The sequence below is a fragment of the Eublepharis macularius genome, chromosome 14 (assembly GCF_028583425.1).
Source record: "Eublepharis macularius isolate TG4126 chromosome 14, MPM_Emac_v1.0, whole genome shotgun sequence".
NCBI lineage: Eukaryota > Metazoa > Chordata > Lepidosauria > Squamata > Eublepharidae > Eublepharis > Eublepharis macularius.
In genome coordinates this window covers 65,098,673-65,116,964 of record NC_072803.1, presented here as the reverse complement: position 1 = coordinate 65,116,964, position 18,292 = coordinate 65,098,673, and the positions used below count along the sequence as shown (strand labels likewise).

Sequence of the window (18,292 nt, the reverse complement as noted above, 5' to 3'; positions counted from 1 at the left end):
AGTGGAGAAAATAGGTGATCACCTCTTGGTGATTTTAGGCAGGGAGTCATTCCAAAGGAGATGGACCTTTAGGGAATCTGGAAGGTCCCTCATATTAGCTAATTCCAAGTTTAAATATTTGAGGCGCAAGTCTGCATATAGTTGGCCATAAAGCAGGATGGGTGGAACTGTCTCAATACTGCTATGATCGCAGAAGCAGACTCTATCTGGATATGGGATCTAATTATATCTATAAGATTGCAGATGGCATAGTTTTGAATCTTGCGAGAAAAAGCTCTATGGAGATGCGGTGCCTGTAGGGCAGATAAATATGTAGCCAGGCCACCTGTCTTGAGGGGAATCTCAGCTTGCTGAGTGACCTTGAGCCAGTCACATATGCTCAACATTGCCTACCTCACAGGGTTGTTGTGAGGATGAAATGGAGGAGGGGGAGACTGAGGCACCGTTCCCTGAGCTCTTTGGAGGAACAGCAGGGGAAAACCTAGCGAATAAATAAATATGCAGAGAGGGGAGGCCCCTGCCGACACAAACCGCCATGGAACAGCTCTGCTCTGAAGGGACTAGCTCAGAGTGCTGATCATCCTTTTCTTCTGCTTCTTCTTGTCATCGTTTTTGCCAGATATCTCATTTCTCCTGCTTCTCCACTCTGCCTTGTCACTCTCTCATTTCTGTTTTTGTTAGTTCTTGCATTCTTTTTTCTTTAAGCTCCCTTGGTTGCATTTTGTTTCGGCTCCCTTGGGCAGTCCTTCCCACCCCACATGTAACGCTGGGTTGTGTATGCCTGCTATTGATATGCTTCAATTTCTATATGTACTAAATGCATAAATTGGGCATTCTAAGTAAATCTGCATGATTTCATTGTGGATGGTTGAGTCTGATTTGCTGGATTTCTTATTCTGGTTTTGCTGGCCTTAGGAGAGAATTGAGGGCTCTGCCGGACACTGAAGTCCTGGCCCAACCGTTGGCAGCAAGTGCGTCTGACTGATACCATTCTGTATCCCCTTCTGAAGCAGGCGTTGCTTGCCTATTTTCAAGCAGGATTTTGCAGCCAGAATGAGAAGATCTTTGCTTGCAAAAGAAAGAAAGCTTGGTGTATCACACTCGTGGCAACTCACGCATGCCCAGTGTCCGGCCAGAGAAACTTCTAGAGCTGAGCTGGGGTGGGGGGGAGTTTCCACAACCTCACTTTGGTCCCAGCTAAGGAGTCACCCATTGCCAGAGCACCTGAGGGGCCCTTTGCCCAGCATCATGTCAGATTCCACCATGCCCTTCACTCCTGGCACCTGCATACCTGCAAAGCAGTGACCAGTTGCAGTCCGTGACCTTCGTACATCATTATGCCTTAGAAGTTCAAGCTAGGAGGGATGTGATGCTTGTTTGGACAATGCTGGGTGCATTATTTCAATCAGATGCACTTGCTTCCACTACCAGGCAGGTCAGCTTACTAGGATTACGCCATCAGTGTGAAGAAGAGGAACAGGGAGCTTTCCTGTCACTGACTTTCTTTGAGTGGTCATTGGTGCGTTCGTGAAACCTGCTCACCTTCCCTCCAACAGAGGCTCCTGTTTTTCTCATGCTTCATCTTAGGAAGGAGAACTGAGCAGGGAGCACCGTTCTGATCCTACCACACGCTTGGGAGGAGAGGGGCCAGTGCTCTGGAGTTTTTGCAGCATAGCTGTAGCAGTTTCTCTGGGTGGGCTCTGCATGTGCTCAAGTTCTCAGCAGTGTGACTGTATGGATCACCGTTTAAAGAACACTAGTTACAGGGAAGCAACCTGTTGTTCTTGCAACCCTCAGATGCTGAGAATAATGCATTCTCCATCTTTTCATTTTTCCCATGGGGTCATGGTGTATACCTTCTGATTCATCATCGTCATGTTGAAGGATGTTTCTTGTGGTCTTGTGGACCTTGCTGAAAAACATAATATAAATGGGGAAAGAGCAGAGGAGACGCAGGGGGGATCCTTGGCTACTGATTTGTTTTCCTTTGACCTCTCCCCAGTATTACTGCTGCAAGAAGGATGAATCAGAAGAAGATGCAGATGAGCCGGACTTTGCTGTGGACTCCCATATCCCTCCGCTCCATTGCAACCGCAATGTGGCACTGACGAACGGCCCTTCCTTGTACCATTCTTCCCCCTACAAGAAGCACTCCCAGTGCCGGACAGTCTGTCCTAGCTGCTCCCATTTTGAGCCACCCACGTTCTTCCTGCAAGAGCCAGAAGAAGAAGAGGTCCGAAATGGAGGGGACCGCATCAACTACAAGGCCATCAGCCAGGAGGACCTGGGACTGCCCGTCAACCTGAGTGGCCTCCAAGCCCTCAATCCCAACCGCCTGTCAGCCATGCGGGAAGCCTTCTCCCGCAGCCGCAGCATCAGCACCGATGTCTGACGCGGCGGCCACCCGGAGGGCGGTGGATGTTTTTCTACCTTTGTGCAGCTTTTCAAAACAGCGTCACTCTTTTTCATGAAGAAAATATCTGAGATGTCTTTTAAACTGATGAATGTATTTATATGTTATTACATATAGTTCTATGTAACAAATTAATAAAACATTGCTTAAAGGGATGGGAAGGGGGGGAGAATGCCAATGGGGGGTGGCTGTGTAGGTTTTCTAAAGCTACGCATTGGAACTGATTTTTTAAAATTATTCTAAAGATAAGATTTTGATACTGGGCCTCCTTTTGTATGCAAAGAACACCGCCCACCCCTCTTTGTCCTGCCTGAAGCCCGGGGTGTGCCTGGCATGCCTGCTTTGCTGGGAAGGAGGGATGAGGGTTAGCTCCTCCTCCAGCTGCCATGGCACACCAGCCTTGCCACCTTCAGCTCAAGACGTGCTGAGAGCATCATGTTGCAGCTTCCCTACTATCCTAGGCCAACTTCCTGGGTGACCAGAACAAGCTCCCAGTTTATCTCGTGTCACAAAAGATTCCCCTCCCCCCCCCAGACCTTTTTCCATTTCACTGAGCCTCCTGGGAGTAGATTCTCAATAGGCGGGAAGAAAGTGACGGAAGCCGGCAGCAGCAGGGCTCTTGGGCAGCCGTAGGTGGCAGAGGCCGGAGCATCTTCCTGGGGGGCCCTCACACCCCTTGTGGGTTTAGTTCTTGTAGCCCCTACAAAACCACATCCCACTTAGCTTGAACCTTCATTTAGCATCGTCTGCTCCCATCTTTAAAAAAGCAAGTTATTGCTCTATTTTGTTAAGTATTGTTTGTAGGGGGGGCATATACTTTACATGTGTATGGCCCATTATGTAAGCAAGGGGGAAAAGGCCCTCCTCAAGGAGCTTGCAATTCAAACAAAAATAGCCTCCAATAAAATGTATTATAATTTTAGCACTGTAAGACTGAAGAAATCTTTGTTAATTAGTCATATGAGTTTTAAGTTGACTGATGAATAGATTACATATGCATCGGAGTAAAAAGCAGCAGAAGGCATGCTTTGCCCTGAGAGGACGTCCACTTGTATTCCCTCGGAGGTGAGATCCTGAGGAGGGCCTTTCCTGCATGACGTTTGCTCTCTGCACCTTTTAATGTTATCGTTATCATACATACAAAAATACATGTAAGAATAGAATAGAATAGATCAAAGAGCCACAAATTTACAACATGGTAAAAAACACAATTGTATAATGTCAGGATATTGTTCATTCCCCAGTGAATTTATTACTCTGTGTATACTATTTAAGAGCAGGTAGTAATCATTGGACATTAGTGCAATCTCCAAAACCCTTCTGTACCAGTCTATTGCCCCCTCCCAAAAACATTTATGTACTTTCCCCAATAGGTACACTTATATCAGCTTCTGCAATGAAGTACAACCTAATTTCTGAATCTTCAACATGGATTCTTGATTTTAGCCACTCTAACATCATAACCTTAGGATTTATCAGAAGATTATATTGTGTCATTTCCATAATTAGCCAAAATTCTAGTAGCTCTCCCTTATATCTGCTGAAATTAAATTGGAGAAGGCTATAGTCCAAATCCATTTCCAGTCTTCAGATGATATAACTACCCTCAAATCTCCATCCCATTTTCTTTAAAGATTGACAGGTTCTGCTCAAGTCTCAGCTAAAAGTCTATAAATCAGATTTAATCAAATCTAAATCAAATAATTAAAATCAGTCCTTTTTTAGTAGTATTATCTACAGTTTTTAGAAATATTTACTTTTTTCAAAATGCGTAGTTTAAAAAAAGTGTTAACAGTTACCTGAGGGTGCCTTTTTAGGCAATGAAAAGGTTTTTTAATGGATTACTTTAGCTCAGTTAACCCTTACCTTACAGCCCAGATTCTAGCATAATTCCAAACTGAAGGTGCAAGGAAAGCGGTGATAAGCTCGCACCACCACAACTCCTCCTGCCTGTGTTTAGCTCCATCAGATGCTAACATATGTTTATTAGATGCATCCCACCAGAAATGCATGCAGATCGGGTGGTAGTCAGATCAGCTATCTTCCTTCTTCCCTTTTTCAGATGCTAATTTGGTCAGAAATTCTTCTGCCAGGTTCAGCTCATGCTTCTCAAAAAGAAGAGAGGAAGAATTCATGTGTGATACTCTGTGATATTGATTCATTGTTTGCAGCAAAGATTAGACTGTTAAATGTCACTTGCATTAACCAACGAGAGAGAGATGCATGTGGAAGCAAGTTTCCTTGCATAGAGACCCCTTGCTGGATTGGGACCGTATCCACTGAGCAGAGCAACCAACTTGGAACTCTGGAAAGGGGGGATTTGGGTCAAATGGAGTAACACTGAGAATAATGGAAAGTCATTTTGGTTGACTGCGGATTTTTCATAACTCGTGTTAGGACATCTCAAATTAACCAGTTGTGTAAATTATGCCCCCTTGGGCAACAGGAACTTTTAATCTGGCTTTCAAGTTGTTAGGGCATTTGCAGAACAGAAATACAACATAATCAACAGTTGAGGTATTCAATGAAAACAGATACGATAAGGTATGGTAGCCAAAAATTTGAAAACTAGCATAGAGCCAAACACATACACGAAATCTTTCTGAATTGAAGTGTAAGTAATTAACATGCCATTTTTAGCAACGTTGAACTACCCAGCTGAAGCATGTCTACATCAACAGATAGTACCCAGTAACCTAGGCTATACTCCCTGTCCCTTATCAAGGTATCTCTTTGAGCTTTTTCTTATGACGCAGCCCTATAATCGCAGAAGAAGACTCTCCCAGTGGGCAAAATTTAATGTCATAGATGTGCACCAAATCATGTTGCTCTCACAGCTGTTGGACAGCCTTTCTTATTTAGCCAAATCTTACCCCCCCACACACCTCAGCTACAATAAAGAGCTTGACCACAGGACCAGTTCTTTGCCTTTTAGTTAAAAGTTGTTCTTATCTCTCCAACCAAGCCAAGAGACATTGGCAAAAAAATAAAGAGGGCAGCTGGCTTACCTTAAGAACGTGTTGTTGTGGAGGTGTACAAAGAACTTTTTTCTATTTTCTCAGCAACCTTGTATGATTTCTGGACTAAATGCTCAGTCCAGCAATTGCTGAACAGCATTGTAGCTGCACACTCAAGTTGGTGGCTTCACGACACAATTCTGTTAACAGGTTGTGTACAGGGGGTGGGGGAGTGCTGCTATAAGACTGCAAAAGATCTGCTGCAGCCTTGCTGCGAACCTTCGACATTCATGTGTTTGCTAAATTGTTGGGCATTGTTTTCATAGACAAGTTGATTATTTTACAGCTCAATTGCTTAAACATTAGTGGCATTTCTGGGGCTGGAGTGATGAGTATTTTTTCCTGTTTTTATTCATAACTAATTTCAGTATCTTACCTGGGTTGTGTCCAATTTGGAGGCGCATAATTCGGGGTGGGGGGAGCGTGCCCAGTTTCTGTTGCTGTGTTTCGCTGGAGATTGGTGTTCAGTCTTTGATGTGATCTGATGTAACATCAGCCGCTTCTGCAGAATACTGGGTCAATTTTGTACAATTCTTAAAATTTGCGTTTGTTTCAATGGCATTTAAAAGAAACTTATGGATTTGTTGCAGTTTGTGATTGTGTTTATCTTCCTATTTTTCTCTCACTTTTTTCTAGTATGTATTTTAAATTCCATCTCATGAGTTTTCATTCACCTTCCCATGTGGTAAACTTGTACAGGACTTATAAACTCTGAGAAAATAAAATAATGATAAACTTTATCTTTGACTTTATTACAGGCGTCAGCAAGGTTTTATCATAGGATTCCACACAGGCCCCAAAAAAGCAACATAGGGTGCAAAATTCCCATGGCTCAGTATTTCAACATTTATTTCTTTAAAAAAAATTCTAGTACAGTGTTTCCCAAATTTCTTATAACTAAAAGTGGAAATACACATTGCAAAGTTCCTGGGGACACTCAAGTGCAGGATTTTATGTGTCCCCTCAATTCACAAGCAGGCTATCTCTTGCTTGGCACATGTGCATTCCACTTTCAACAGAGATCCCTTTGTGTGATTGTATGTGTGAGTTGAGAGGGTTCAGGCAAAGTGCTAGTTCCAGCAATGTAGTCAAAGTCCAGTCCTAGGTCGAAAGCACAGTCCCAACAGCCAGTGGTAGCCTGATCCAAGGGGCAGTCTGAAATGCAAGGTCAGGGGTTCCAAGAGTTGTCTGTATGCAAGTTCCAGGGCAGGGCAAGGGCAGAGTCCAGGGCCGGTCCAAGGAATTGCAGGAAACAAGGCTAGATCCGATGCAAGAGTCAGAGGGGTGGTGAATTGTTGCTTCCACACCTCATGGTCTTCCTTGGCTGGGTTTTATAGCTAGGTCCTGGAGGGCTGAGCTTGCAGCCAGCTGCTTGGGAGTTGTCCTGCAGCTACTCCTCATTGCTATCTGCAAGTAGACATGGGCACGAATCAAAATACAAAGCAAATTTTGTCATGAAACGGGCTGTTTCGTGTGCCACAAAACTGCATTTTGTGGGGCCACGGTTATGAAATTCATGACTTTTTGGCCTGTTTCATTCACTTCATGAATGATTTGTAATTTCAGACAGGCTGGTGCCAATCCATTGATTCCCTAGGCAACAATGGCCCCAGACCTTTTGTTGCCATTGGAAACCCCAATCATAGCCCACTTACCCTTGATTGGCAGCTCTCCTAGCCATTCTGGAGAGCGTCCATTCTGCCCTATACAGCCAGGAGCAGGGGGTTAATCCCCTAGGCAACCAAGGAGGTGGGCCTTCTGTAGCCATGGGCACACCAATCTCTCCCCTCCAAATCCTGTTAGGCAGGTTTGTCAGCCAACCACAGACCTCCTGTTCTGCTCTATGTCAGCATTTTTTTAAATTAAAAGGTACCTCTCTCTGCCTCATGTTTCAGTCCCAGTAGACAGAGGCAGAGGGAGGACGTGTTGCTGGGACTGGAGTGAGAGAGAGTGTGGATTTGGAATTGTGCTTTTGGCTTTAAAAGAGACTGAAAGAAGCCTCTTATTTCCAGCTCTTGGTCTTATTGTGGGAAGGTCTTTGGGTGAGGGTGCCTTTTTTACTCCACCCCAGCCCACCCCAGTCTCAGGCCTTAGCCTGGCTCTGGGGCCTAGGCCTCCCCCTTTTTTAATTTGCTTGTCTTTGTGTCTTCTCAATTATTTCTCCGCTCTTTTGAGGGCTCACCCTCTTGCTGTTTCCTTGTTTCCTTTGGTTTTGGTTTAGGGCCTCTCCCCCCAAGCCCAGTGTCAGGACCACTGGCTCTGGGGCCCAGCTTTGTGTGGGTTCCTCTTGAGGGCCTCACTCTCTTCAGTTTGTTTTCTCTATCTTGTGCACCTGTCTGGTGCAGCTGACTCTTCTTGTTTTGCACACCCACTGTGTGCATCTCTTTTTTATTTTGAGCACTCTCCCACCTGGGTAGGTGTCTCTGTGGTGTTTAGGGGCTCTCCCCCCAAGCCCAGTCTCAGAGTGACTGCCTAGCTCTGGGGCACAGCTTTGTGTGGGTTCCTCTCCTGAGGTCCTGACTCTCTTCTGCAGGTCATGTCCGGCAGGTGGGTTTTTGCTGTTCCATAACTTTCACGCCCTGGGGTGGGGGAGGCACCCCCCTGGGGAGTTAAGAATAACCTCCCCCAAATAGGGGAGGCATTCGTCCGATCTGTGCATACCCTGGGGTGGGGGAGACGGCCCCCCAGGGAGGCATCCATCAGTGCCGCCATGTCCAGCAGGTGGGTTTTGTTGGCAGCCATCCCCAAGAGTGGGACTTATAGTACCCTCCCCACAAAAGGGGGAGGCATCCATCTGTGGCAGGGGAGACAGAAGGGAGGTGGTCTGGAGCATCAACCACCTCCCGGGCCCACGAGGAGGGTGCAGCCACCGACAAAACCCACATGCCGGCTGTCATGGGCACCCCTTAGGGTCCATGGGAATGCTGTGGGCCACCCCCAAGCCAGTGGCAGGGGGACAGAAGGGAGGCAGTCCAGGGTGTCAACCACCTTCTGGGCCTGCAAGGAGGGGGTGGCCACCGACAACCCACATGCCGGCTGTTGTGGGTGCCCCTTAGGGCACAAGGGGTCGCTGCAGGCCACCCTGAGCCCATGGCAGGGGGGACAGAAGAGAAGCGGTCCAGAGCATCGACCACCTCCCGGGCTCATGAGGAGGGAGTGGCCACCAAGAAAACCCACATGCCGGCTGTCGTGGGCCCCCTTAGGGCCCAAGGGGGTCTGCAGGCCACCCCCGAGCCCGTGGCAAGGGGGGACAGAGGGGAGGCAGTCTGGAGTGTTGACTGCCTCCTGGGCCTGTGAGGAGGGTTCGCCACCAACAAAACCCATATGCCGGATGTCGTGGGTGCCCCTTAGGGCACATCTCAGAATGAATGGCAAGGTTTTAGAGAAACATCCAGCTCCTCCAGTCCACATCCCAAACTCTTGGGACTGTCCCTGCCCACAGTTGAGTCCACCCATCACTCCATCTTCTCAGCCCAGCTCCACACCACGGCCGGTAATCCTTCATCGTCCTCCTGAGTCTGACCCAGCAACTCCTGGTCCCTGTTTCAGTCAAGCACTCTGGCAGCACTTGCCCCCCGGTCAACATATTGCAATCTTGGCCAAACTGGAGAGTGGGTGGAGGAGAACCTGAAGTCTCCCGATGAGTTTGGCATCTCACTGGGTGAAGGGGACCGTTGAAATGCCCCTGGTTTTGACAAATTACGAAACTAACGAATTGTTTCATGAAACGGGTCAATTTTGTGAAAATTCGTGGTTCACAATTCATGAAACATGATGAAACACAAACCTCTTGATTCAGTTTTTTTCCGTTTTGTGCCCATGTCTATCCGCAAGCAGCTGTTGTCGGGCCAGGAGACATGCACTTTGCCATCTCCCCTGTAGGCTTGTCCTTCGCCTCTATCTGCAGGCTCCAAGGGTGTGGGCAAGGCTGGAGGGCTGGGCTGCTTCTGGGCTGGAGGCTGTCGGTGGCTCTGCCTCAGCTGCTGCTGTGGGTCCTGACTGTGGCTGAGGCTTGTCAGCCTGCTTGCTAGTTCCTGGTTCAGGGCTGGCTACTCAGGGCTCCTCCTGAGTCCTCTTCTCCCAAGAAACCCTCAATGCTGCTGTGCTGTGACTGGCCCATGACAGGAAACACGGAAAACACTGCTGCCTGACCATAATGTTGTTGCTGTTTTTTTTAAAAAAAAAAACCCTGCAAGGGAGCCTTGGATACTTTTAACAGTTGAAGAGGAACTGATATTGAATGCATGAATGTAATCATGCAGAGCAAACTGAAGTGTGACTGTGCGAGCAAGTGCATGGGAAGTTGGGGGAGACATGTGAAATGAGGTTCACGTGAGTGTCCCTAGATACTTCTTAATGTGTATTTCCACCCTAAGGCACATCTGTTTCCTAAACTGGTTTCCAATTCTAGAATACAGGCAGATGAGAATTACTGAATCTCATTAGAACCTGTTGTGCATTCTGCAAGGCCCACTGTTATGAGGATGTATCCTGGTGGGAAAGAAATACTTGTTCAGAAGCAGGTGTCTAACTGTTTTGAAAGCCTTCTGTGCATCAGGCGGGGTGAGAGAGGTATGATGGTTATCGCCTAGTGAAACCCAGACATCTGCAAACATTGTGCCACTGCCACCAGGACTAGAGACTTAATTGTTCAGAAAGAAAGATGGCTGGCGTGTGTGGGTGGCAGGAGAGTGCAGTTGCCAGCTGATGACCTCTTGCTAATATGCTCTTGCCACACTGTTCTTTACCCTTTTATTCAATGTCCTAAACACAGAGATGAATGCTAAGAGAACAATCTGGCACCATAAATATGACAAAATTTATTTAAAATGTACATATGGGTACAGTTTTATGATTACAGAGATAAAGTTCACCATTTGTAAACAAATATATTAAAAAAAGAGCACATGTCTCTTTTTTGTGATATAAAGTGCTGTTATGGTTTCATTATTCTATACAATATGTTGGCATTATGTCATTTTAATTAAGGACTACAGGCCTGGAGTTGGATTACAAGATAAAATTCTCTGAAAAAGTACACACCTACATATTACATCTAAAGGGCCTTGGTATAGCTGCCTGGGCAGCATTAATTTCAGCTCATCATTGCTGCAAAACAAAGTAAATATGCTTGGATGGAGAAGAAACAGACAGCAAAAGAATGAAATTCAGAATCCAAAGAAAGACATAACATTTGTAGAGTGGTGAAGCCGGCGCTGAAGTGCTCTTGTTTGTTCAGTCCAAGTGTACGTTTTCCTCTCCAGGACTGCACTCTGAAAAAGAATTTGTTCTGTATGTTTGCAGCAAACACCAGCTGTGGATGGCATATATTGGCCAGCACTTGTGTAGTCACCAAATCAGTTTCCCCACACCCACCCACACAATTCCCTAACCAGTTTTTTACCTATTCTTAAAATGTTTAATTTTTTTAATAAAGCGAAGACAGAAGGTATATATGGATAAATCTGTGTGTAACATCTTAAGGTTTTTTGTTTAAGTGGGCAGTTTACCTGATGCATAGGGGCAGGGCTAAGACAGATGGCTGATCTAGCATTTGACTTGATAGAATACATCCTAGTCATAAAAACTGTGGATCTAGGAGGTTCATTCTCCTGGTGAAAAAAACAGTGGGGCCTCTAATTAAACATCATGTGTTCTCAGCCAACTATTAAAACCTCTCAGCAACTCTAGATGGGAAGCTTGAAATGATGCAAGCTGGTCTCGTTGGAGAGGCTCTGGGTGCCAAGTTACACAAGTTTACAAGTGTGAAGTTTGCACACAGGCTCAAAATTACTCTGGCATTTATGGGGGGCAGTCAGAAACGAAAAGGTGCCTCCAGATCAAATCTTACTAAGTTACAAGGAAACCATAGCAAAAAGGAAGCTCAAAGCCTGCAGAAGAACTGAATACATATTCATGGTCCTAGGTACATGACTTCTTTGCAAGCAGGTGAGGCTGATGGACAGTAGTACTAAAAGTTTGTGCTGAAAGGCAAAGAACATGACCCATTCCTTCATGCTGAGGAAGGAAGGAAGGAAGGAAGGAAGGAAGGAAGGAAGGAAGGAAGGAAAGGAAAGGAAAGGAAAGGAAAGGAAGAAAGGAAGAGGAGGAGAGATCTCCAGTTTCCAGCTCTGGCCTTCAGTGGTGTGGCTGGGAGAGTCTCCCCGTTGCTCCGGCGTCCTCCCCCGCTTGCTCTTCAGAACCCGAGGATCCCTCATTTCTTCTCTCCCCTCCTAAGAATGTGGAGCTCGGCATGATCTGCAACATGCTTTGCTGTAGTACCAGTGGCTGCAGAGATTCACTTTAATTGCCAGTGCACAGTTTGTTCCAGCTTGGTCTTGGCAGCTGTCATCTGCAGAGTGGGAGACAGGAGACAGGATGCATGGGGGTCAGATGCAGGACATAGGGAAGAGGGGAGGGGTAAAACAGAACAGACTTTCTTGCAGCCCCACCCTCCGCTCAAATTCATGGGATGTATTTTGGTGATCACTTATCTTGGGCTTCAGTCATGCACAAACATAACCCATTGAAATTACTGTTTGTTTTAAAAGTTTGGGTCGCACATTCCTCTCAAAACAAGGTATTGCTTACAATTTTTTAAAAAGAACAAACTAGGTTACTGCCACTGTTCATCAAGTGCAGACTCCATGCCCACACAGAGCCTGCATCTGGAACCTCCCAGAGCGAAGCCTTTTGGCCTGCAATCACTGCACACACGCTGGAAGGAGTCACAACGTTCTCCTCAGTCCGTCCTCAGGAAATGCCACAGCAAGTGAAAAAGACTGTGAGGAAGGAGGGCAGGTTATGTGACTGCACAGATAAGAACGTTAAGCAACCAGTTTTTCTTTGTGGTCTCTGATGCATCACCCAAATGGGATTACATTAGCAAAATGACATACTTGGAGGTAGGCCCAGGAGCATCCTGAGTTTTGACATCCAAAGCATCCTCATGGATACAGGAAGCTTAGGCCAAGTGGCTGCCCTGCTGAGTTCTGGCACAGGAAGGCCTCTGGAGATGTTGCAACATTTCTTGCTGGTGGGATGTGCTTTGACAATTCTCGGCAATGATTTATGAGCCAATGTGTAGCCTAATGGGGTCAACACCCAGTGCCTAAAGCACAGTCAGCTCTTTGTTGGGGCCAGAAAGACTCAGAAAGCAGACAGGCTTTCTTCTGAACGGAGTCCTGTCCAGTTAGAAAGCTAGGGGCCTTCTAGAGTCCAAGGAGTGAGAGACCTTTTCTGCCTCTGAACTTTAATTAGGGAAGAAGGTAGGTAGAACCAATTCCTGGCTGAAACGGAAACCAGAGACCACCTTTGGCAAAAAGTCTGAGTTTCTAGACTTAGCCTGGCATGCCCCTGGGCTAGGAGCAGGACCTGAGCAAACCAGCCTGGGGCGATTAGGATGCAGCTGGTTCCTTTTCAGTCAGTCTTGACCACTCTAGTGATGAATTGAATGGGGGCGACATGGTAGAGATGCTACTTCCAAGTGACGAGGAGAGCATTTTCCGTCAAGTGACACCTTGAGCCTCCTGTGTTGCAGTCATGACTGTTCTTCATATTGTCAGCATAGACAAACAGGTCAATTTCTGCCCCACTGGCAAAAAATGGACAGTAGGCAGGAATTTTGAAGCAACTGATTGTGGGTGATCCCTCTGCAAGTGAGGGAGAACATGTTTGTGGACACAAACATGTTCTCCTTACCAAACTATTGTCCTTGTGGCAGGTGATACCTGATGCTTCTTTCCCAGGAGCTGCAGGCAGGGCAGCATGGAATCGCAGAGGCTGTGGCCCCTCGGCTGGTTGATGTCCCATCTGTAGCTAAGTTGTCGGTGGCCATCTGCCCTGGGGCTTTGGGCAAAAGACACAGATTGTCTTGCAGCACACTTCAGATAACCAATGGGGAGCTTCCTCTCTGGTTACTATACCAACCCTTGGGAGACTTTGCTGCTTATTTCCTTCCACTGCGAGAACTGCCCATTTTTTCCAGGCCTCTGTTCCTGTGGTTTAATCAGAGCCACTATTTTTGGGAAGAGCGTTATCTCAAACTGAGATGACGACAGATGAAGTTCTATGAGTACTGGGCAAAATGAAAATCAGTATGTCTCTGGCTCAGGATAGCATATACCTGAGCATTCCTAAGGCAGCTTGGCAGAATGTTGGACAAGTGACAGTTGAAAAGTCCGTTGGAGAGCAGTCGGAGAGCCAAGCTGCAAGAACTTGAGGGAAGCTGACTAGTGTCCAACCTGTGTCAGGCGTCACTTGTGGTCCCGCTCTCAGTGTTAAATTGCTGATCTCCTAACCAGTACATGTAACTTGTCACTAAAAACAGTCTCTATACCAGAGGACTGAAGAGTAGCAAATGTTACATGGATTTTTTAAAAGGGGTCCAGAGGGGAACAAGGAAATTATAGGCCAGTCAGACTAACATTTGTCCCACGCTCAATAATTCTACCTTTAATCAGAACCAAGCCGGCTGATGGAAAGTCAGCACGGCTTTTGGAAAGGGAAGTTGTGCCTCACCAACTTCTTGGAGTTGTTTGAGAAAATGAACTGGTATGCAGATTTTGCATAATGAACTGGTATGCAGATTTTGCATAATGAACTGGTATGCAGATTTTGCATAATGAACTGGTATGCAGATTTTGCAGACATTATAAACGTGCTCTTACAAAAAAGCTTTTGACAGGGTCCCTCAACAAAAACTCGTAAGTAAACTGAGCAATTAAAGGATAATGGGACAGGTCCTTTTATGGGTTAAAAACGGTATAATGACAGGAAGCACAGAGTAGGAATAAATGGACAGTTCTCTCAATGGAGAGAAGTGAGCAGTGTGGTTTAGAGATGGGCACGAACAGCAACACAAACTAAAAAAAGCCACGAACAGCCCAATCAGCTGCTTGTGCACAAGCTGTTCCTGAGGCCCCATTCTAAACAAACAGGTGGTCACTGCAAGCCTCGGTTCGTTGCTGTTCACCACGCCAGAGAGTCTGGCACCTGCAATCAATTCCCTTGGCAATCAGAGGCGGGGATTGTCTGAACTCAGACAAACTCCTGCTGTTGCCCTGGAAATATCAATCTAAGCCCAATTTAGTTTGATAGGCAGGTCTTCCTTTCAAGTGTGGAGCTCCCAATTTGTTACAAGGGAGCAAAGACCAGGGGGGAGGGGGGCTCCCAGCTCTGATTTTGCAGACAGTGATGGAGAGACAGTTGCTGTTGGCATTTTGAGAGAGAGACTGCACTGGAGCTTGAATTTTCTTTGTGTGTGGTGGAATAGGGATCTACCCCTTCAGGTTCCAGGGCTGCTGCCAGGCTCTGGGGCCAAGCTATTATTTATTATTGGTACATTTCCTGCTGTCTGCTCAGGTAGGGTTTCTGGGAGTGGTGTGGTAGGGATTTTGATGGCTGGAGGAGAGCCTGCTGGCCCCCACAAACAACGAACATGTTCGTGATCAGGTCATGTTCGTCAATGTTCATTGTTCGTTGTTCGTGGATGGCAACGAACAACAAACACCATGTTCATTTTTTTCCTGTTCGTGCCCATGTCTAGTTTAGTTCCAAAAGGATCAGTAACAGGACTTGTGCTGTTTAATTTGTTCATAAATTATTTGGAATTTGGGGTAACAGTTGTTACCCAACTTGCTATACACATGAAGGTCCCTCATAAGCAAATGTGTCCCCTTCCCAGCAAGGAACAAACACATGTGCAGTACGGTATTATTTGGGGATCTTTAGCCAGTATATGCCAAGGTCCAGATCCAGCACAGCACTCAGAATAATGAGGGGTGTAAGCACTCTTAAAATGAAAAGGGCTTTTATTATATCATAAGCCAAATTAAACAACTGTTACAAGAAATGAGATAGAGATTGCAAAACAGCAAACCAAAAAACCTTTCCTGAAAAGCTACCTGTTTATAAGGGAAAGGGGGGGGGGGAATGAGAGCATACAACTCATCCTGTAGAGTGTGGAAATCCTGTAAGAAATAATAATAATAACATTCAATTTATATACTGCCCTTCAGGATGACTTAACACCCACTCAGAGTGGTTTACAAAGTATGTTATTATTATCCCCACAACAAAACACTCTGTGAGGTGGGTGGGACTGAGAGAGCTCCTAGAAGCTGTGACTGACCCAAGGTCACCCAACTGGCTTCCAAGTGGAGGAGTTGGGAATCAAACCCGGCTCTCCAGATTAGAGTCCTGATCTGAAAAGCAGAAGAAAGGAGTATAGAGAAAGGAACTCGCTCGTGTCTTCAAGGAACCTGTGCCACACAAGGGTAGTAGTAGCTGGAAAAACTGCTGCAAAGTATTGTAGATTTGGGAGCTATATTTATAGTACAGCTCAGCTCAAGGTACTGGTTATCATGTGCAAAGCTTTTCACGGCCTTGGTCTGGCATACCTACAGGACCGCCTTCCTCCCTGTGTCCCTCCACAACAGCTTCATTCATCTGAACAGGGTCTCCTGCAGGTGCCACCCTGCACATGGGCGAAATCAACAGCAGCCTGTATGCGGGCTTTCTATGTGGTGGCCCCTACCCTGTGGAATGACCTGCCTGAGGAGGTTAGGAGAGCTGCCCCCCTTCCTGGCTTTCCACAAATGATGCAAAACCAAATTATTCAAAAAGGCTTTTGCACTGTAGAGAGCGGCTCTCAGATGCTTAAGGACCACAGACTTCACCACTATGTCGCCTTATGTCTGTTGTCTTAAATATGTGCTCCTATGTGCTATCTGTGCTTCATGTTGTCTACTGTCAGCCCTAGAATTGCTTATGCTCTGTTTCAGCATTTCTTCAACTCTGTATTGGATCCTTACTCGTGCTATGTCTTTGTAAAATTGTATTTATTTACCCTATAGCATTGTTTATGGAAATGTCCTTGAAATTGACTGTACTAATCTCACATGGTGTAATTTGCTTTGAGTCTCAGTGAGAAAGGCGGCCAATAAATGACATAAATAAAAAATACTGATGTTCACGATCTGGACTGCTGGTCACAACGTGAGGCAATGATAAGTGAACGAAAGACTGGAAGTGACAGATGGCTGTCTATAGGAGGGTGATGTCAGGCAGGGGTTAACTTGTCTGGCTTAGAAGGTAGAGAAGTTACATAGTTGCAGTTTAGTTTTCCAGCGTTGAAAGGCTGTCAAAGCCAAGAGTTCCGTTCCATAGGGAAAGGGGGAGGGGCAAGGAGTATATAGTCAGCCTTGTTACAGTTAAACGGTCATTCTCAGCGATTGCCTTATGTTCGTTGGTTGTACTGGAATTCCGGAATAAAACCGTTTACCGAATCTGTCTCTGCCTGGTCTGATCGGGGCGGATATTTTGAGAAGATCCATTGAACAGGAACTGACAGCTGAGGGGTCTAGGATGAGGCTGAGCACCTGCTAGATCCCGCCCTGCATTAAGGCTATCGGGAAACCTAATTCTGGAGAATCACCCAAGTGAGGGGGAGTTTTCTGCTTTGCACAAAAGTTATAATGCTTCCTGGAGGAGGTTTGGAGAAACACAGACCTATTGCTAGGTGAATAACAAGATTAAGGTCAGGGCATCTTCCAGGACAGCCACTAAGATAAGCAAGGGAGCTAGATGGGGTCAGTCCATTGCTCATTGTCTTGGAGACCTGGGTGGTTTATTAGGGCCAAATTATTCAGGGAGGAGGCCCCAAAGTCCTTGGGGAGAACAGTTTAATTAGCCTGAGACAGTCTTTGCGTCTTCTCATGAGATTTCGCGTGATAACAGCATCTTCTCACGCAATTTCGTGTGAGATTTCGCTGTTTTCTGGAACAAGGTAAGCCGTGTGGACGGCCATAGTGTGAGATTAGTACAATTAGAGGCAAGGACAAGGGCAGGCATTTCCATACAATGTCAAAAACATTTCCATAAACAATGTCCTGGGGTAAAAGAATATAAGTTTACAAAGATATAGTATTAGCAAGGATCCAGTATGGGGTTGAGGAATTGCTGAAACAGAACATAATCAATTCTAGGACTTACACTGAATAACATAAAGCACAGGTAGGATATAGGAATACATATTTAAAGCAACAGATAATATGTAAGGCAACATAATGGTGAAATCTATGGTTTCTAACTCATTAGTGAAACATCTGGGATCCCTTTCCTACAATACCACCCTCTTAGCTGAGAAAAAAAGGCCTTTTTGAATAATTCAGTTGGGGGTTCTCCTGACCTCCTCAGGCAGGCTGTTCCACAGGGTAGGGGCCACCACAGAGAAAACCCGTGTATGGGCTGCTGTTGATTTCACCCATGTACAGGCTGGCACCTGCAAGAGACCCTGTTCAGATGAGCGAAGCTGCCGTGGAGGGACATAGGGAGAGAGGTGGTCCCGTAGGTATGCTGGACCAAGGCCGTGAAGGGCTTTGTATGTCATAACCATTACCTTGAACTGAGCACAGTAACTGATAGGTAGCCAATGGAGTGACTGTAGCAATGAACAGGTTGTTGGTTTCACAAAATTATATGACTCGCTCTCCTGCTTTATTCCATGATCCTAGTCCAAATTTTCCAGCAATGTTTGATTATGCTTTGTCTCCTACTTTTGCATTCTAGTCACCTATGATTATCAGCATATCTTGTTTAGGTGTAAGTAAACATCTGAATACCAGTGAGGGAAAGCAACTTTGGGGAAAGGCATTGACCTCTATGCTGTTGGCCACTGTATGAAACAGGATGCAGGACTAGAGCAGCTCCCCCCCCCGCCCCCGAACCATTGAGCAGGTTTGAGAAAATAGCTTATGATGTGTCAAGAGTAGAAACCTGGAGTGCCAATGAGAACTTGCTCCATGTGAATGAAGCAGTAATATTGGGGGCAACTGGTCAGTGAAGGACAATGGCAGGAGCA

At 46.1% G+C, this 18,292-nt stretch overlaps 2 protein-coding genes across 2 annotated transcripts in view; one reads left to right on the top strand and one right to left on the bottom strand.

Annotated features, from left to right (window-relative positions):
• Positions 1–6,170, top strand: part of FAM163B (family with sequence similarity 163 member B) — a 92,058-nt gene extending 85,888 nt beyond the window's left edge. Inside the window, exon 3 of the mRNA XM_054997212.1 lies at positions 2,003–6,170. Within this exon, the coding sequence (XP_054853187.1) occupies positions 2,003–2,392 (390 nt within the window). The 3' untranslated portion in view covers positions 2,393–6,170. The remainder of the gene's footprint in view (positions 1–2,002) is intronic.
• Positions 6,171–10,292: 4,122 nt separating this feature from the next.
• Positions 10,293–18,292, bottom strand: part of ADAMTSL2 (ADAMTS like 2) — a 100,602-nt gene continuing 92,602 nt past the window's right edge. The window contains exon 21 of the mRNA XM_054997279.1: positions 10,293–11,782. Coding sequence (XP_054853254.1) covers positions 11,664–11,782 — 119 coding nt within the window. The 3' untranslated portion in view covers positions 10,293–11,663. The remainder of the gene's footprint in view (positions 11,783–18,292) is intronic.